This window comes from Mus caroli, chromosome 2, assembly GCF_900094665.2.
Source record: "Mus caroli chromosome 2, CAROLI_EIJ_v1.1, whole genome shotgun sequence".
In the NCBI taxonomy this organism is placed as follows: Eukaryota; Metazoa; Chordata; class Mammalia; order Rodentia; family Muridae; genus Mus; species Mus caroli.
In genome coordinates this window covers 148,808,404-148,828,848 of record NC_034571.1, presented here as the reverse complement: position 1 = coordinate 148,828,848, position 20,445 = coordinate 148,808,404, and the positions used below count along the sequence as shown (strand labels likewise).

The following is a 20,445-nucleotide window of genomic DNA, read 5'->3' as shown; positions in this document are numbered from 1 at the left end:
AAAAAAAAAAAAAAAAAAAAAAAAAAAAAAAAAAAAGAAAATTATCTTCACAGAAATAGCCAGACTGGTTTGGTCAGACATTATCAAATGCTGTGTGGAGCCATGGCGGTTTAGAGAACTAACCATGACAGATAACAAGATCATCCAACCCTAGCAGCAGCACTGTTGGGAGGGGCTTGGGGAGTAGCTAACAACCTACCCCACCTACCCCGAGGCCCCACCTATCCCGAGGCTGCAGAGCCCAGGTGTTTGGCAGCTGAGCTTGCTTGCGCAGAAGCTGTGAGTTTTTAACCCCCAGACCCTTAAGATGTGGGTTTCTCTTCCTGCTCCCCACCTAAGCCTCTTATCTCTCTAGTGCCAGTCCCCACAGGGCCATGACATCCCCGGTGCCTTGGGGCCCTGGAGCACTCTCCTCCGTGTGGGATACCTTCAGGAAGAGATCTGAAAACCACAAGGCACCGCCTTCTTTTCCACTGAGCTAGCGGCAGCCTCAGGCTACTGAGTCAACCTGGTGCTTCTGAGTGGTGACCTCCCAGCAAGTGTACCTCACTCAGGGGATCTCTCCTCCCTTCTATCTAGTCTCCAAGGAAAGGAGGAGATCTCTCAATGGAGCTGTCTTGTCCCAGGAGGAATATGAGTTGTGACTAGCCCAGTCTAGGAGGCATTTGTTCCCTGGGCCTGCCTCAATCTTAAACTTACTGAGGCTCTGCCAGGTGCCAAGCCCTGTGACAGAAACTGAAGAGACAACAACGGACAAGATGGTCCCAGTCTCTGCCCCTGAGCCAGAAACTAAACCCTTGCAAGTGATGGTTGTGTCAGATTTGGTGGCAGGGTGTTGCAGAGATGAGAGTGTGCAGAGGAGCATGTCAGAGCAGCCTTTCTGAAGAAAGTGTGAAGCTGGGCCACTGGGCTCACCGGCCAGGCATGCAAGGACACAGCTTTCAGGAGAGCAAGGACCCTTACCAGGCCTCTTTGTTCCGCTCTTCTGTGAGAGAGACCTCCTCAGGGGTCATCAGGCATTGTTGGCCACAGGGAGTGTGGTCTAAGGAGCTTCCTGCTGTGGGGGTTTCTACTAACCTTTTAAGAGGGACAACAAGGGACAATTTGCTCTCACCTACCTCCTAGATCCTTATACAGTCTGCCTGTTCTCCCTCTCCTCCTCCTGGGCCTCAGCTCCCTCTTGAGCGCATCCCAGAGTCCTGTAGGACCTTAGTACTTTGGGAGCTTCTTAGAGACAAAGAACCCTTCCTGTTGACCTTGACTGCTTTTCCTGGCATCCTGTATCCATGTGCTAACAAGTCTCTCTTTTGGAGATCCTTACTGAGAAAGGACAGGGAAAGGAAAGAGATCCAATGCAGGTGAATTAGGTTTCAACAGACACTTGCAGGCTCTGCAGGGTTGGGGGGGAATGGTTAGACTGGGTGAACTGTCTTCTGCTTGCTACCTAATGCCCGACCTCCAAGTTGGACTTCATGTCCACTATGTTCTCTTGGCCACTGAGAGCCTTAGCTTTACTCTGCTTCCATGACCCAGGCCCGTGACTCCTCCACTGGAACCTTCTTCACCTCCCGGGAAGCTGGGGCCCTTTCTGAGAGGTGCAGCTGTCACACAGCCCCTCACGCTCCCCTCTTCCCCAGACTGAGCCCATGAGCAGGGTGGTAGGAGATTGGAATTATGCCCTTCTCCTTGCTGAGTGCTGTATCAGGGCCTTGAGACCTTCATGCACATTGGAGATACACACACACACACACACACATCAGGGAAGTAGTAAGGGTTCAGTAAGAAGCAAAATGATGGGAAAAGCCCCCAGTGGGCCTCATGTGCAGGGTCTGGGTCCCCTTAGTCATATGCTCCCTTGGGGCTCTTGTCCTGGTCAGACCTGCAATAGCAGCCTCTGGTGGCACTTCTCAGGGGCAGCGTGGGCCTTCACTCATTGGCCCAGGCATAGGCCACTGGGAATCCACTCTGTGCCTTTGCTCAGTGCTCTAGACTTACAGAGCCCGTTCACGTGGACATCTCTCCCGAGGCCTGACGTAGGAACAACAAGAAAACCAGAGTCAGGTGTGTGGGGAAGAGCCCCACCCTGGAAAAGGAGCTTGTCCTCTGTTCACAGACCCCGCTTTCTGTCTCCTGACAGCCAGCACGTGTCTGTGCTGGAGCTCACGATGCTGTCATTCCTGGGGCCCCAGGCCAAGCTGTTAGCCTTCCTGGGGTGTGTTTCCCCCCACCCTGCCTGGAGAGCTGCTGTGTGGTCCCACCACCCTTCAGAGGCCCACCTCAGATGCATGTGATAGAGGCTTCTAGTTGCAGTGGGTTTTTTGTTTTGGTTTACTACGGTGCTAGGGATGGAACCCAGGGCCTTTAATGTTCTAGGTAGGTGCTGTTCCTCTAAGCAGTATCCCCTGCCTCTGCCCTGTAGGTTTTTAATTTGTAGAATCTTTTTCTCAAACTCTCTGGAGGGAGACATATAGGGAGGCATGGCCAGGAACCAGGTTCTCTACCCACAGGAGCTGAAGGCCTTCATGGGAGACCCCAAAGCTATCTGGGGTTTCCCAAGTTCTGTGGAGCCTGCTGGAAACACTTCAGACTCTAGGGCTAACCCTTCTCCTGAAGGGGGCCTGTGTGTGTGTGTGTGGGGGGGGGTTTGAGGGGAGCCAAGGCAAAAAATCAATTACACCTCATATTTTGAGAGAGAACTGACTAAGAGGGTAAGCGTATCTATTCCTCTCTTTAGAAAGACACAAGGTCACAGCTGTGGCCCTGGGCAGTTTCCCAGCAGGTGAGCAGGCCAGACTATCTCTGAGACTCGGGGAGCCGCTGACCATCATCTCTGAGTAAGTCTACCACACTGAGTCCCTGAGGTTGCACTGTGGGGGGGAAGGAACTTCCAAAACCAGAAGGGAGGCACGGGGCTACTCTTGGAAGGTTCCCATATGGCCACGTCTCTGGGTGGTTTCTGGCAGCCTGACACACTGCAGGGAGAGAGGCAGTGGAGGTCAGGCCTTGGAACAGGAAGCCTTGGATCATTGGCCAGCCTGCCAGGCCCTCACCCAAGGAGGATCCTGGTGTAGGGAATTCTGGGAAATGAGCAGGACAGGTACTTGCAAACTCCCAGTGAAGGTGGTGCCCTCCCTCTGCGATCTCTCCACAGGGATGGAGATTGGTGGACAGTCCAGTCGGAAGTCTCAGGCAGGGAGTACCACATGCCCAGTGTGTATGTGGCCAAAGTCGCCCATGGGTGAGTACCTGGTGCAGCTTCACCTTGGGGACCTTCCTCCATTCTTCCCACACTCTCTTTATGCAGGATCACAGGCTGACCCTAGACCCTGCCCTCCAAAAGAGCAGAGAACAACTCTCACGTCTTGTTCAGCTTGGCCTAGGAGACTTAGGAGCCCAGAGAAGGCCCCAGAGAGGAGGTGTCATGGTGTGGGGCTTTGGAAGGTGGCTAGGATCAAGTGTAGAGGACACTGAAGGGGACATGTAGGAGACAGACACAGTCTATAAGGACAATCTGAAGTGGGAAGACAAAGGGGCACTTCTCACAAAGGAGAGTGGGCCAACAGTAGCGGCCGGAGGATAGGGCAGCAATGGGACAAAGGCTGGAAGCAGCTGATGCTGTCATCACTCCATCAGCCCAGGACATTTGGGAATGGAGTCTTCAGGCAAGGAAAGCCTGGGGCTGCCATCACAAGGCTGCTCCCAAAGTCTCTGGAGCAGCAGCAAAGCCAGAGGGGGCCTCTAAGCTATTGAGTACTTGCTCTTCCTGCTACAGAGAACTTCTAGGTCCAGAGGGCAAGGGAGGGCAGATCTCGTCAAGGTTACAGAGAGGTATGGAAGGATTCTCTGAAAACCCACAAGCCTACCCTGTTGTTCTTCGCTCCTCCAGGTGGCTGTACGAGGGCCTGAGCCGGGAGAAAGCTGAGGAACTACTCCTGTTACCTGGGAACCCTGGAGGGGCCTTCCTCATCCGGGAGAGCCAGACCAGGAGAGGTGGGTAAATGCAGTTCCCACCCCTACCTCTCTAGAGTGGGGCTCAGGACAGGAGGTCACAGAAGACAGGCTGTCACTATTCCAAACAGTCAGTGGGGGTTTCTTGAGTCCAGCCAGGCCCTGTACTGTAAAAGGACCTGAGGTGGAGCCACCAGCCTATGAGGACAAAGGAAAGACAGTTTACCTAGCCCAATCAAGGGGAAACTTCCTGGAGTGGGGACCTAGGCTTGGAGTTGAGCTACATTGTTTCCTTGAGGATTCTTTGACAAGAGAGCAAGGTGGGTATGAATTCACCAAAAGGGATCCAAGCTTAGTCTATATTTGGCAACCGGGATTTTACTCAGACCAGCAGTGGTGATAACCCTTCACAACACAGCACATGATATGATCTTTTGGAAAATGTTCATCACAAGCCAGGCACCTCAGAGACCTCAAGGTCAATAATATGAAATTTGCTAGTAACAGCCTATAGAGGAGATGAGACACTCCGGAGGGCAGGTATACCTCCCAGGTCTGCCCTAATTGAGGTGGGCTGTCAGACTCCTTGTTCTCCACTTCTACAGGGCATGCACTTCCCTCAGGGGCTTCCTGGATGAACCTTCCTCCAGCCTCTCCTAATTTCCAAGAAACCTCAACCCCTCACCCTCATGCAAACCTCACACACACTGGCTGGCTGTGGGTGATGATGGCGCAGCTGGCCCCAGTGCAGCAGCAGCAAACAGGAAACGTCGGTGGTGGCCGTGGTGACTGGGACTGGAACCCTGCAGACCTACCGGCTGTGAGCTAGAAAAGCCACAGGAAGTGCTCAGTGCTCGGCTACCCACCCCACCCTACCTCGGGCCTGGTGCCAGAGTATAGTGACCACCCTGTGTGCTGTTCATTCTGCCCTCTGACGTAAGAAGGGGCATGTACAAGGGAAATTCATGGAGTGGTAAGGGAGGAGCCAAGAGGAATCCGTAAAGATCTTCAAGGACTTGGAAGGATACACAGAAAAGTTGGGACCAGCGTCCCTATCGCCAGCTAGCAAGCCCGAGGGATCCTCCTGTCCTGTGTCCTCAGGACTAAGATTACAAGCATACATCACCATGCCAGGCCTTTCACATCTGTGCTGGGGTTTGAACTCAGGACCACATGCTTGCAAAGCAGGTACTTCTCAGTCAGTCAGAAGGCCGCTCTCATCAGAAGCAGAAGAAAGACCCGGAGTTAGTGCAAGTTGGTACATGCCAGAAACCCAGCACTTGGGAGACAGAGCCCAGAGGACCAAGAATTCAAAGTCACTTTGAGCTACATAGAGACTGCAGGGCATATGTGTTCTGTGTGAGACTCTGTCTCGACAGAAGGCTAGCAGTGATGGTGCGCTAACTCTAGCACTCAGACAGAGAGACAGGAATTCAAGGCCAACTTGAACTGACAGTGAGATCTAGGCTTAGCCGAAAGTTCAGAGTAAGGCCCTCACCTACAAAATAAAAATAATTAAAGGCAGAGGGGGCCAGAGGATGCCTCAGTCTAAAAAGTACTTGCTTAGCAAGCATGTGGTCCTGAGTTCAAACCCCAGCACAGATGTGAAAGGCCTGGCATGGTGATGTATGCTTGTAATCTTAGTCCTGAGGCCACGGGACAGGAGGATCCCTCGGGCTTGCTAGTTTACACATATAAAACACTCTTCCCTTGCTGACCTTTTAGGATGGCTGTTTCCCAAGCCTGAGCCTGCCCTCTCCTTCTGGCTCCCTTTCTACAGCATAGCTTAAGCTGAAGGGCACATGCACCTAGCCTGGGTAAAGAGATCACTTTCGTTCATTGCTTATAGACCTGAGGGTTTCTATCCAGGGATGCAACAGAATTACCTACAGGGATACTGCACACCCAGCTTGCTGACAGGGGTCCTAGACTGAGGTTGAGCATGCTCCTCGCTTACACTGCTGGCTTGGGGAACTTACGCTGAGAACTAGTTCTTAGCTGTTATGTTGGAATTGCCTTGGAGAAGCTTATAACACGGATGCCTGCACACCAAGCTTGAGCTGGTTTAATTGATCAGGAATGTGTCTTGGGATCTGGAATCTGAAACAGTGAGGCTCCTCACTGGACAAGGCACGTTTGTAGTGAAGTAGAGTAAGAAACCCCAGTGTGTGCTGGAGTCGGGAGTCCTGGAGAGTCAGACCTATTTCAGATACTAAGTGACAGTCTGCATTTTTGTTCTGTGGTCCAAGGGCCCAAACCGCAAACTGACCCTGAGTTCTAGTATCCTGTGTGATGTTAGAGTGCTGGTTCTCAGGTCAGTCATTGGGATGGATGCTCTGGTCTTTGTGTGAGGTCATGGGGATTTCCTAGCACATAGTAGTGTGCACACTAGGCCAGCACTTTACCACTGAGGTACAGCCTCTGCACTTTATTGTACTACTGGCCCAAACAGGCTGTTTGTGAGCATGGTTATCTATGAAGGGCACTGCTGGGTATGTTTTTCCCCATGTATGAGATAGGATTGTTGGGTGTGAAAGTAAAACTCAACTGTTAACACCAAACTTTCCAGAGTGACTTTCTCTCTGGCCATGGTGACATCTACTTACTTTCTCATTCCAACCCTGTGCCACCTGAGTCTTTATCCATACAGCGGATATTTAATGCTCACTCATCCTGAGGACCACAGACTCCTATTACAACTAATAGTCTTTATCCTGACCCCAGCATCCCCCTGAAGACTGGGCTGTGGCTATTGTTTGTTCCTTCTTCCAACCTCGGCAGGGCTGGGTCTCACCCTGGACCCACCCTGGACCCTTTCCTCCTTAGGCTGCTATTCCCTGTCCGTCCGACTCAGCCGCCCTGCATCTTGGGACCGGATCAGACACTACAGGATACAGCGTCTTGACAATGGCTGGCTGTACATCTCACCTCGCCTCACCTTCCCCTCACTCCATGCCCTGGTGGAGCATTACTCTGGTATGTAGAGCTTGCATTTTGCCTCCACTGCGGACTGGATGAGGGGCCTAGGAGATAGTCAGTTGTGCCCTTAGACCCTTGATCTGCTGGAGCTATACAGAGGAGGCACTTCTGCTATTGATCCTTATGCAGCCCTCGAACTCAGAAATCCGCCTGCCTCTGCCTCCCAAGTGCTGGGATTAAAGGCGTGCACCACCACCGCCCGGCGAGAAAACCTGTCTTGAGGAAAGAAAAAAAGTGTGTAGGGGGACACCTCTTGAGAAAGCTGACTTGGGGTTTCCTACAAGGTGGTTCTATACAGTAGGTACGATGGGTCCCAGGCTGACCTCTCCCTACTTGCTTCTCAGTTCTACAGAATTAAGTACCCCATAACTTTGCCCAGCTGACCTTTACCACCTCTCCGCCTTTATGAGACCCATCACTTCCTATTACTTTTTGGCAACCATGCCCTCAATATGCCAAGCACAGAAAACTCCTGGGGCAGGTACCATATCACAGGTTTGGATCTCTTCCACAGAGCTAGCAGATGGCATCTGCTGTCCCCTCAGGGAGCCGTGTGTCCTGCAGAAGCTTGGGCCACTACCTGGCAAAGATACACCTCCACCTGTGACTGTGCCAACATCATCACTAAATTGGAAAAAGCTGGACCGGTAAGGAGAATATTTGAAACATAAAGGCAGAGTAAGAATAGACTCACAACCCACAATGGGGCTGTCACATTCAGGGACACTTCTAGAGTCCAGCCAGGCTGAAGCAGTGTAGAGGACAAGGCAGAGTTGGGAAAGGGAGGCACGGACCTCAGGGGAGCCAGGGTAGGATGAAGGTTAGACTGGGTGGCAGTCCTGATCACAGGGAGGTAAGATGGAGTAAGATCAGTAAGAAATGAGGAGCCTGAGTTTGTCAGCGACAAGTGTTATTCTGAGGCAGTGAACTGTGTGGCGAGCACAGGGGAAGTGACTCCTTCACCCGCTGTCCCCCATCCACAGCAGCCTCCTGTTTCTGGAAGCACCTGCGAGTGGGGAGGCATCTCTGCTCAGCGAGGGGCTCCGAGAGTCCCTCAGTTCCTACATCAGCCTGGCTGAGGACCCCCTGGATGATGCTTAGCCCTGGAGCACAAAGAGAAAGAGAACCAAGACTGTGGCACCGAGAGCTCCAACTCGGCTGACCCTGACAAAGCTCCAGGAGGCAAGGCTGGGGTGGGGCAGAGACACTCCGGGCCTCACCTGGGCTTTCGGATAAGTCATGTATCTCCTAAGGCCTCACCCCTGCCTACCACTTCTAGTCCATGTGCAGTGCAGTTCAAAGCAGGGCTGGGCCTCTACAGAGAATAAAATACTTCTGAGGTCTGATAAGTCACTTCCTGAGAGTAATGTCCATACAGCAGCTACTCAGCCCTACTAAAAGACAGAGAGAGCATCACTACCATGGAGAGAAAAAATATTGGGAAGGCTCACAAGTCTTTTCCAGAATGCAAACACATCTCAGATGGTAGGATGGCTCAGAAAGCATTGACAAGAGCAACACTGGATGGCTTTACCGCAGTAGACCCCACCTAACTCCCACGCACGGGGAAGACTGACAATCCAGATCTTCCCATGATCTCCCATCATGTCCTTTCAGCCAACCTCAGACAGAGTTCAAACAGCCAGGTCCTCCGCATACCCCTGTCCTGCCACCTGGTGGTCAAACACAAAATGACACCATTTAAATCTCACATCTAGACCAGGCACCTATCTCAGTACTGAGTCAGGACATCAGGTGGTGGACCCTCTCTGAAATGCCAATACCAAAGCAATAACCTTCACCAACTCCAGCCAAAAGAGAAAGAGTCTGGCTGCTACTGCTGCTGTGGGAGGAGAGCAGGGGCTCTGCTGATCCCTGCTCCTAGGTTCAGAGGGTAAGGTCAGTAGGTAAGCAAGGCTTTAGTTTACCAGGCATGCCAACACACTTTCAGTTAAAGATTTGTTTATTCAAGTTTCTGAAAACATCCTACAATGGAGACTTATTAGATGGCTGCTTGTATTGTACCATGGACCACACACATGGTGTTTTCAGAAGACTTGAGATGCAGTGATGGTTTAAAAACTGTACACCTGACGGAGAACCAAGGAAGACAATGTTTCCTCCGGATCCAGAGGCGCAGCAAATTCAACAGCAGCTCCACCTGGCAAACAGCTGCTACATGATGGTATCCAAGGAAAAACAGTTGACAATGGACAAATTCAGAAATGCTTCCCCAAAGGCGGATGGTTCTTTGAAAAGTTTCACAACCCTTGCAGAAAACACTGATGCCCAACACGCTGATTCTAAGTTCAGGAGACGTGGGTCTTCCCGGTTCCACTCGGCAGGAGTGCCCCAATAAGCATGTATCTGTGCTGTAGTAACAGGGTCCTTTGGACTGGACAGAAGAGACGGGAGCAAGTGCCATCAGTCATAGTGGATGGCAGTGTAAAAGATGATCCAAATGACCTATGGGAGACACAGCAATATTCATGTCATCACCTGGATCAACACAGGCTCCTCCCCCACATGAAGAAGGCAATGTATAAATCTGAGGTCTTTAGGATGCTCATGAAGGATAATTATCATTAATCTCAAAACATCAAAGAAAAAGTCAGTACCCCTCTCCCTTCAGGTACTGGCAACCACTAACCTACTTTCTGTCTCTGGCCCTGTGTATCTGTGTTTTACTAAGGGGACCATGTAGCCGTAGAGTCTTCCATTTGGCATAATGTTTTCAAGGCTCACCTATGCTCAGGAGCAGACGATCATCATGTCACTGTATGCATAGCAGACACTCTACACTTCAGATGACAGCCGTGGGAGCCGCTGCTTCCCCCTGGATATATTTCATATACACATATCTACATTTTGGCTTTTTTTCTTTCTATGTACCTCAGTCTGAACTCAAATTTGATAAGTCAATGATTATTTTCTCTAGCAACCTGGCATCTCATTAAATGAACAGAAGGTGTTGTAGCTACACATACCATGAACAAGGCAAATGATGTCATAAAGCCTTCTTTGGTGAGCTCCCACGTGCCCCCATATTCTTCCTCGTCGATTTGTAGGTAGTTACTAAAGTAGAGATACAGGACTCCTGCATTGATCAGGCAGAATCTGGAGTGAGGGGAATAAACACCAAACAAACCGTAAGCTCTGAGGCCGCAGGCTCTCCCCCTCACCCCCATGTTCCAGTTTATTCTTTGTCCATGTGTGGTATCTCCCCACCCTGCCTTGCCCAGGCAGGGGATGACTCCCAGACAAAAGTTCCAATCTTAGGAAGACAGGCTCAATCTGTTTACTTCATCATGAGTGTCTGGGTAAGTCTATCCAGAGGGGCCTCAGCTTCCACACACACACACACACACACAGACACACACATACACGGACACACACACAGGGGGCCTCTGATAGTTATTAGGGTTGGAGAAGTGAAGGAATAATTCAAATGTCTACACCTTAAGTGGAGCTGCCTACCCAAGTAAGCTGGAGATTTAAGGAAGGAACAACTACTCTTAGTCACAAGCGTGAAATAAAACATCTAAAGCAGCCAGGCGGTGGTGGCGCACGCCTTTGATCCCAGCACTTGGGAGGCAGAGGCAGGCGGATTTCTGAGTTCGAGGCCAGCCTGGTCTACAAAGTGAGTTCCAAGACAGCCAAGGCTACACAGAGAAACCCTGTCTCGAAAAAAACCAAACCAAACCAAGGCAGCAACAACAACAACAACAAAACATTTAAAGCACAAGGCAGGGGCCTCAATGCAATGGCAGAACACTTGTCTAGTGTTCTAGACACACTCAACTTTGAGTTCCATTCCTAGCACTGCCCCAATTCTCCAATCTACACTTTTTTTTTTTTTTTGAGATAGGGTCTCACTATGTAGATCAGCTGACCTTAAGCTCACAAGAGGTCTCCTGCCTCTGCCTCCTGAGTGCTGGGGTTAAAGGAGCTCACCACCACCACACTCATTCTCCAATGTAAAGCACACAGTTTCTCTCACCTCCTCGAAGAAATCAGCATGGCTGTCGTGCCACCCTAAATAAGACCTACACCAGCCATAAGCCTCAACATAGCTCCAGTTGAAGGATGGTCAGAGACAGACATATTTAATTGCTTTATGGCCTAGTAAAGCAAGTAAAAACATTGTTTGCTCTCTGCATTAATTCCCAAGAGAAGGCCATTTATGAATAGCTTGTTACTCAGTGACGAGGTAAACCAGATACCCTTGGCTCCAGTTTATCATCTATTAGGGGCTAATAACAGCAATGGGAATGGGGTTGAAACTGATGATTTATGAAGCCCATCCGTCTGACCCCAGGATGTATTGAGCTGATGCAGAAACTGAACACAATGAATAGAGAGGATGGGGAAGGAGTGTGAGCGTGTGTGGGAAGCACTACCCGGGTGATGGGTGGAATCACTGTATCCTATTGGAGGTGAGAGGACTGGGTGTACAGGCTTCACAAGTCTGGTTTGTGGACAGTAATATAATGGGTTTCTCATGAGCGGAAGGAACAGGAGTGGGGAAATCTGGTTTTCATCTGTTACTCGTGTTTCAGGACTGGAGAGCAAATGTGTCTTGGAGATGAGCATGTGGCTGAAGAGGTAAGACGAGACAAAGGCATTTTAAACCCAATGGGCTGTGAGTGCAACAGTTCTTGGATTTCAAAGAAACAAGGCTTTTGATTATACTGTAGCCACACCCTCATCTTCTGCCAGAAATCTTGGCATCTGGCCACCTCCTATCCCCCAAAGGACCTTTATTTTGGACAGGCTGACTTACTGGTTCTAGCTAGAGACTGATACTGGAAAGCTTAGATAATAAGCTAGCTCTAGAAATGGGTCAACCCGTGCCTGCAATCCAATACTTGGGAGGTTGAGGCAAGAAGGACTGCTGGAATTTCAAGGCCAGTCTGGGCTAGGATAAGAACTGTCTTTAAGAACAAAAAGGGGCTGGAGAGATGGCTCAGCAGTTAAGAGCACTGGCTGCTCTTTCAGAGGTCCTGAGTTCAATTCCCCACAACCACACGATAGCTCTCCACTATATATTACTGTAATTCCATGGCATCAGGTGTGCAGATAGATGCTATGTACATACAAAACAATTCTTTAAAAAAGGCTGGGCAGTGGTCCTGCATGCCTTTAATCCCAGAGGCATTCTGATCTTTTTGAGTTCGAGACTGGCCTGATCTACAAAGTGAGTTCTAGGGCAGTGAAGGCTACACAGAGAAACCCTGTCATGTGTGTGTGTGTGTGTGTGCGTGTGTGGATTTGGAAAAACCAAACCAGATTAGCCCATAGTGATAATGAGCTGATGTGAGGACCATGGAGTGAGTGAGTGAGTGGGGTGACAAGGAAAAGGCTGACACAGGCACTTCTTTTCAGAAGTAATATCCAATGCAGACAGCCATCACAGAAATAAAGGCATTTAAATCTATGGTAAGTGAGGTTAGAGGCAGGGATGAGAAAGCCCTAGAAGGACCTCATCCTAATTGTGTTTCAAATATGAGTTATCACTATTGAATAAACGAGGAAGAGAGTCATACAGCAGGTAAACCCAGTATGAGGTGGAAACAAATTAATAGTTCAAGGTCATTCTTGTATTCGGAGGATGAGAAAGATTAATCCAAGGTCAGCCTGCATAATACAGTGAGTCCCTATCCCCTGCAGTAAACAACAACAAAAGGACCAGCGAGATGTCTTGCGCCTGCCAATCTGAGTTCAAGCCACATGGTGGAACACTGACTCCAAGTTGTTCTCTTACTTCTACACTCACACACACACACACACACACGAAATAAATCCACGTAATATACACATATAAACGAAACAGTTTAACAAGCATTATCTGAGCACATAGTGATCCTATGCTGAGCTGAGACCCAGAGGTGGGTCATCAATGCAACACCTTAGTAGACAGAAGAGCTGTCCGCCAGTTCTCAAGCAAATTACAGAAAATGGAAGCTTGAGTTTTACTGTAACCAACTGCCACACAGAATGAAATAAAGCAAGACAGGAGCTGGACAGAGGACAGCTAAACTGGAGAGGGGAATTCACTAGAGACAAGCACCAGGAGGTCAGTCCTAAAGCAAAGGAAGCCGGGACGGAGAAATAACAAAATCAAAGTTCTTGGCCTTTCCAAAGTGGGGAAAGTGCCAACCCAGAGGAAGGCAGGGTTTGTCCAGGGTGAGAAACTGGCTGCGGTGAGTGTGGGACTGAATCCCAGAAATGGGCAACTCTGGCATAGTGGCCCCACACACTGGCCGAGTCAGTACAAAGTGCATTCAGTTTCTTGTTCTCTCGGGCACATTTTCCCACCGTTTGTAAACCTACTCACGTGACGACAGCAGTGGACGACTGACATACGCCTGACTCCACTTAGCAAGTTACTCAGCCACCCTACTTAATCCACCCGTCAGTCACTCCTTGTCCCCATTTTACTGATGAGGAAACTGACCTCAGGTAAGCCCAAGACTATATAGCTTCAAAGGAGCAGATCTACACCTTGAAAGCGGAGTTTTCTATGAAGTTTTTAAAGGCTGTCTGCACACAGAAGGAAGAGCAAAGAACTACTCTGGTCCTTGTCAGATCATTCCCAGACTGCATGTCTTCAGAGATATCCTTTCAGCATCCTACAGAAGGGCAGGCATAGTGGCCCATGCCTTTAATCCCAGCACTATAGAGGCAGAAGCAGATGGATCTCTGTGACTTTGAAATCAGTAGGTCTACAAAGTGAGTTCCAGGCAGCCAGAGTTACAGTTTAAGTCGCCATTTAAAAAAAGGAAATCATAACAAAATCTTACAAAAGGGCTTTAGTGAGCAAAGGCTTTTGAGCCAAACCTGCTGGCCCAAGCTCAACCTCTAGGTTTCTACGTGGTGAAGGAGAGAACCAACATCTTAAGTTGTTCTGACTGCCATGAAAACTAGTAAAAATATTTTTAATGTTTTAAGGGCTGTAAAGATACCTCAGTGGTTGGGCTGGAGAGATGGCTCAACGGTTAAGAGCACCATACCGTTCTTCCAGAGGTCATGAGTTAAATTCCCAGCAACTACATGGTGGCTCACAACCATCTGTGGTGAGATCTGATACCCTCTTCCGATATGTCTAAAGACAGCTACAGTGTACTCACATAAAAATAAATAAATCTTTAAAAAATATATACCTCAGTGCTTAAGAACACTAGTTCTATAAACACGAGGGCCTGAGTTCAAATCCCCACCACCCATATAAAAGCCCAGTCATGGCAACGTATATTTGTTATTCCAGTATTGGGGGCTGAGACAAGCAGACCCCAAGAACTCACTGGCAAGCTGGCCTAACTTGGGGTGGCAAGCTACTAGTTTAGTGAGAGACCCTGTCTGAAGACAACATTGCACAGAGCAATAGAGGAAGACACCTGGCATTCTGTTTTGGCCTCTGTAGGCACATACATTGCAGCTTGTGTACCAAAGAGAAAAAAATAGTCTTGTAAGATCTGACAGGTGTAGGAGTTCTGAACTTGAAGTATCTCACCCGTACACTGGTGGACAGCCTCCTCATCCTCTCCCTTACACTGGTGGACAGCCCCTTCATCCTCTCCCTTACACTGGTGGACAGCCCCCTCATCCTCTCCCTTACACTGGTGGACAGCCTCCTCATCCTCTCCCTTACACTGGTGGACAGCCCCCTTGTCCTCTGGCACTGTTCTCTGCCTTTCCTTTTAGCTCAAGTGCGGTGATCAGCACCTTCCACCTTCTCCACCTAGGAGAATCCTAGGTCCAATGTCTCGTCACCCCCAACCCACCTTAAGCACCCACAGCATCAACTCTTAATGGTTTCCTTATATAATGCCTTGCTCGGTATAAAAAAAGCAGGACACCTTTTTGGTTAGGAGGCACAGAACAGTAGGTACCTCTTCCTTGGTTTTTGTGTGGTTTCAGTTATCTACCATCAATCATGGGCAAATGGGAAATTCTACAGATAAACATGTGCCATGTAAAAAACTGTATTCACTTCAACTGCAGCCACTCCACGCTGTGAGTAAAATCTGCTGCCCCACTTCACCGCATCATTCCTCCACTTACACTGCAGATTATCCTGCCTGTCAGTCAATGGTGGCTTGGTTATCAGGCCTGTGACAATATCAGTGCTTGTCCTCAAACAACCCTGGCTCTACTTAGTAACAGTCTCAAAATTAAAGAGTAATGCTAACAATCTGGATATACTAAGAAAGCCATTAAATACTTTCTGCAAATATCTAACACCATCACTAGCAGAAGTAGTATGCAACAACTAATTCCCACCCCCACGCCCCACCCCGAGACAGGGTCTCTGTGTAGCCCTGACTGTCCTGGAGCTCACTCTGTAGACCAGGCTGGCCTAGAACTCCGTTTGCCTCTGCCTCCCAAGTGCTGGGATTAAAGGTGTGCACCACCACATCCCACATCCGGCTGACAACTAAATATTCTGAGACAGAGAAAAGAACCATGTAATTTTATTACATGGCTTGTATTATTATAGTTGGGTTTTTTGTTTGTTTGGTTTTGGTTTTTTAGAGACCAGGTTTCTCTGTGTAACAGCCCTTGCCGTCCTGGATCTTGCTTTGTAGACTAGGCTGGCCTGGAATTTGGCGGTCTGCTTACCTTTCTTTACCTCCCAAGTGCTGGGATGAAGGCGTGTGCCACCTTGCCCGGGTGGAGTTGTTATTTTATTAGTTACTGCTGTTAATCTCTCACAACCATTTATTTGTAATTTTTAAAAAAGGTTTTCTGAGAGAGTCTTACTTCATATCCTTGGCTGACTGGCCAGAAACTCACTATGCAGTCCAGCTGGTCTCAAACTCATGGACAGCCTCCTGTCTCAGCTTCCTAAGTACAGAGATTACAGACCTATACCATCATGTCTAGCTCTTCATTTATAATTTAAACTTTTTCAGAGATATGGTTTTGAGTATCAGCTGAGGGTCTTGGAATAGATCTGTCAACAAGAGGAGCTACTCTCTATTTCTTTGGGATTACTACTGTCCAAGAAGTTATACAACTCTATTTCTGAAACAGACTCACTTCCCCTCTCTAAAGAGCCAGTAAGAGTCTGGGGAGATGGCTCAGTGGTTCCAGAGGACCTGGGTTCAATTCTCAGCACCTACGTGGCAGCTCACACCTGCCTGTAACTCCAGTATCTGACCCTGTCCTACAGACATACATGCAGGCAAAACACCAATACACATTTTAAAAAGAAGAAGGAGAAGAACTAGTAAGAGACACTGTCATCCCCCAACCAACCAGCATGGCTTTCCATGGGGGAGAGGTGAGACCGGAGAGTGCTCACTTACATTCCCTATGGGAAAGAGAAAAAGCAGCCTTCTTCCTTCCTTCTATAAGAGCTGACTCACAGTTCCAACTTAACTGCCTTTAAATGCAGTTTCACCGGCACAGACTTGCTTTCACTAACTGCCTAGCCTGAACTATGAGCAGGTGTCATGGCCGCTGTTGTTGGCCAGGAGGAAAGTAAAATGTGCAAAGTCAGGCCTCCACTTTTAAAATGTAGGGACCTAGAAAATAACTCCTGCCAAGGGCAAGAGCTGTTTATCAAGCAAAATGCAAAGCAAGAACAAAAACAAAACAAAACAACAAAAAGGTCATCAACCACAAAGCTCCTCTAACTTCCCAAACTTCCACATAGGCCACAGTTGTTGCCAATAATATAACCACTCAAAAGAAGGCATGTTAGACCCAGGAATAAACAGACTGGCCCAGTCTTAGGACAGTACCCCGACATGAGATGCTCCTAGGCCGAGGAACTAAGAACACTGCAGCCCAGGAGTGCTAATGCGCACTTCTTTGCTTTAGTAATCAGATGCACACAGTGCCAGTCATAAAAGGAAAACAGAGCCAACCAAGCATTTTGATGCACGGCTGTAATCACCAACAGCACTTGGGAAAAGGAGGCAAGAGGAGCAGGAGTCACGGGGCAACCTAGGCTAGACGAGACCCTGTGCCTTTAAAAGAAATTTTTTTTAAATAAAAAATAGAAATGAGGATCCTGAGCACTGTGTCTTGTTCACAGTCCTAGCGCGTATTAGGCCGAGGCAAGAGAGCTGCTGTAAGTTCTAAGCTCCAAAGTGAGCTCTTGTCTCAGACAGACAAAACCACAAGACTGTGATACCCAAGACTTACCCTGCTATTCCCAAGAAGCCTCGCAAGGGCAAAACGCCCCAAATGACACCCAAAACCACAGCGATGATCTGTCGGAACCAGTAGATCACATCTAAAAATTCATCCTATAGAAAAGACACAATGTATGCGTTATCTGGAGTGGCTGCCACAGGACAGCTACAGGTGGAGAAACAAAAGCTTATTAAATATTTCCTACACTCTCATTAAGTAGCCCTGGAATCTGCTATGTAAACTAGGCCTTGGGTCAAGAGTACTGAATTAAAGGTGTGGTTCACAATGTCTAGCTCAGCACATAGCTCTTTTTTTTTCTAAATTTATTTTATATGTATGTTTTATCTTAATATATGCATGAGCACCAGGTATGTGCGTGCCTGCTGCCCATGGATGCTGGACGAGCATTGGAACTCCTCAGAACTGGAGTTACAGACCGTTGTGACTCACCATATGGGTGCTTGGATTGGAGCCCACTCTAAACTGCTGAGGCCTCTCTAGTCCCCATATGTGGTTCTTTTTTGTTTGTTTTCGAGGCAGGGTTTCTCTGTGTAGCTCTGGCTGTCTTGGAATTCACTCTGTAGACCAGGCTGCCTTGCAACTCAGGGATTCCTCGACCTCTGCCTCCCAGTGCACTACCACCACCACCTTGCTCCATATGTGGTTCTTCTGTCATTTCTTTTACTAAAGTGTGATGGGAAATGATATATTTAGACTATTAAGTGACTAATTCCAGAGCCTGTTCTTTATTTTAGAGAAGTCGTTACTTCTTTAAAAGAAGCTGTGTAAATAGAAGTTTGTTTTGAAGTGACAATGGGCACTGTGCTCCTGGCCACAGATAACCCTTGGCTGGCCAGCTAAATTCTAGAGAGTCTCCAGGAAGAAAAACTATTAACTTCAGTTCCCACCCTTCCTGTACAGCGACTTTTGAGAAAGCCAAAGTTAGGAAAGCGTGGTGGTGGAGAAGTGTGTGCTTAGGCCTGTGCCAGCTCATCTAAGTTTCACCCAACAAAGAGCACTCAGGTTTGTGAACTGCCCTGGACTCCAGACACCAGTCCTTGGACCGGGGAAGATAAAAAATATGACACAGCAGTTCACAAAGACTACAGGTTTTGCAAGAGCTGGGCAGGGCTGGGGGCAGGCCAAGGGCACCTTCAGGAAGTACTCCCCCCTCCATGGCGGAACTGAAGGGAGGGAAACCCAATTTCAGCAGTCCAAACAACGGAAGGAGTCCAAATATAGCATTCTTTTCAAACCATCTAGAATCGGGCTGCATGGTGACAGGCTTGAAGATCACAGAATGGAGCAATGATAGGAGGCGTCCACGCTCAGATCCTCTGGAGATGACCAACGAGTGCATCGTTAAGTCCCCAACCTCTTCTAACCCATGTCTAGCGACTTTCTTACTAACTCACACCCTCTTAAGGTGGTCTTAGAACCGGCTCTCGAATCTTAAAGCTCACAGGGCATGTCTTCTTTCTCATCTAAGCGAGCAAGGACAGAGCCACCCCTCGCAATGTGCAAAGTAAACGCACTTCGGGGATTCCGCACCCGGCACGTGCGCAGTCTTCAGAAGCGCTAACTATTCCGGATCCTGCGGAGCAAACGGTGGAGTAAGGCAGGGGCTCCGCTCGCTCCACTACGCGCCGGCCCCCTTGGCACCCCGCTCCCTGCTCCCATGGCCGCGCCCGGTCGATCGGCCGGGGCGAGGGAGACCCGGGCCCGTCCTCCCTCGCCGGGCCTTCTGCACCTTGTCGTCCCAGGCCGCGTCGCTCCGCAGCACCTTGCTCCACACGGACACCTTGAGGGCCCCGTTGGCCAGCTGCGGCTGAGGCGGCTCCTCCTTCCGCCGCCCGCCGCTCATCCTCCCGTCGCGCCGCCCGAGCCGGGCGTGGGGCGCGCGGGCCAAGCCGAAGGGAGTCGGGGTCTGGGACGGCGGGACTCGGCGCGCGAGGCGGCAGCGGTAGTCCGGGCAGCGAGGCGCTGTGGCCCGCCGAAGCTCCTCTCTCTCTGCCCAGCGGCCGGCTAGCGAGGCTCCACGGAGCAGGCGCCGCCGAGGGAGGGGCGGGGCCCTGATGACGTGTGCACGCAGCCAATCGGCGGCCACGCGGCGGTCGGCTCCGAAGCTCGGCGACGCCTCGGCGCGAGCGTCCCCTCCGGTGGGCGGAAGTGATGGAAGTTTCCGGCGGACGCCAGGGGACGGTGAGCGAGAAGGGACAAGTGCGGTCCGGAGGCGACCTGTGCGCGAGGAGGCGCTGTGGAGACTGAGGCACAGCCCCTCCGAGGAAAGCCGAGATTGGACGTTTCCTTGCTGGCTGAGCCGCGGCTCGTCCCCGGGAGCGACACATAGAAGTGGCCTTGCATCCTGATCCGCCTCCCGAGCCGGGTCCTTGGTTCCCGGAAGCCCTGGGCTGCCGCGTTGGAGTTACCTTCTGTGTGTTCTCTCCTATACCTACACATTATTCACGACTTTGTTCATGACTATGGAAAACAAAACAAAAACAAACCAAACCAAAGTCCCCTCGCCTGGCGATGGTGCAAGCCTGTCTACCTGCTGGAGGATGGTGAGTCCCCGGTCACGACAACCTGTCAACGGGAAAAAAACAATTCTGTGAACCCTAACGTCTCCTCTTGCTCAGCGTTCTCTTCTGAGATCCGAATGTGAGGCTGAGATCCCAAGAGAGAAATTCTTTCCTAAGGATGAGGCAAGTTGAAACCAGGGGAGAACCCCACTAGGGGGAATAGAAAAGTAGTAAGTGTCGGGCTAGCTACCCCGTCCTCACTGTGTGTTGTTAGCACATCCCAGGATGTGTTTTGGAAGGACAGAAGGAGCAGCACCCCCTGCGAACTTGTACAACGACACGTTGTGGTGTACACTATGACCCGTCTGCAGTCCAAACCCGGGGAGGAATGTTAGGCTGGTCTGGCTACATTCCAAGATCCTGTGCCCCGCCTGACCTGGGTTACACAGCGAGGCTTGTCTAGCATACAGAGTGAGAAATGCTGCCTCAAACAGACAAATGAGCAAAAACAGTCCCATCCTCCAGATGGTGCCACACAGGATGTGCTATGCTAAGGGATATCACTAAAAAAAAAGAAAGAAAAAACCCCCAAGAATTATTTATTATGTATACAGCGTTCTGGCTGCATGTTTGCCTGCAGGCCAGAAGAGAGGTTACCAGGTCACGTTATAGACGGTTATGAGCTACCATGTGGTTGCTGGGAATTGAACTTAGAACCTCTGGAGGAGCAGCTAGTGTTCTTAATCTATGAGCCATCTCTCCAGCCTGGAACATCACTTTTATGCAGTGAGTTTATAAAGGCAAAGTAATTTGCCTGGAATCACTGAGTTAGTAGTTGGGTTTATTTGAC

General features: G+C 49.7%; 2 protein-coding genes across 2 annotated transcripts; one reads left to right on the top strand and one right to left on the bottom strand.

Moving 5' to 3' along the window:
• Window positions 1-2,738: 2,738 nt before the first annotated feature.
• On the top strand, window positions 2,739-8,317 carry Sla2 (Src like adaptor 2). The gene is made up of 6 exons (XM_021156822.2): window positions 2,739-2,834; window positions 3,152-3,238; window positions 3,887-3,990; window positions 6,775-6,924; window positions 7,442-7,574; window positions 7,911-8,317. Exons 2-6 carry the CDS (start codon window positions 3,204-3,206, stop codon window positions 8,026-8,028), a joined length of 540 nt encoding a protein of 179 aa, XP_021012481.1. The 5' UTR covers window positions 2,739-2,834; window positions 3,152-3,203; the 3' UTR covers window positions 8,029-8,317.
• A 555-nt stretch (window positions 8,318-8,872) lies between these two features.
• On the bottom strand, window positions 8,873-19,136 carry LOC110283693 (uncharacterized protein RAB5IF homolog). Its single transcript, XM_021149121.2, has 4 exons — window positions 18,824-19,136; window positions 17,083-17,186; window positions 9,915-10,044; window positions 8,873-9,393 (listed from the first exon to the last, which is right to left on the bottom strand). The coding sequence occupies exons 1-4, from the start codon at window positions 18,935-18,937 to the stop codon at window positions 9,352-9,354; spliced, it is 390 nt and encodes a 129-aa protein (XP_021004780.1). The 5' UTR covers window positions 18,938-19,136; the 3' UTR covers window positions 8,873-9,351.
• Window positions 19,137-20,445: the final 1,309 nt, after the last annotated feature.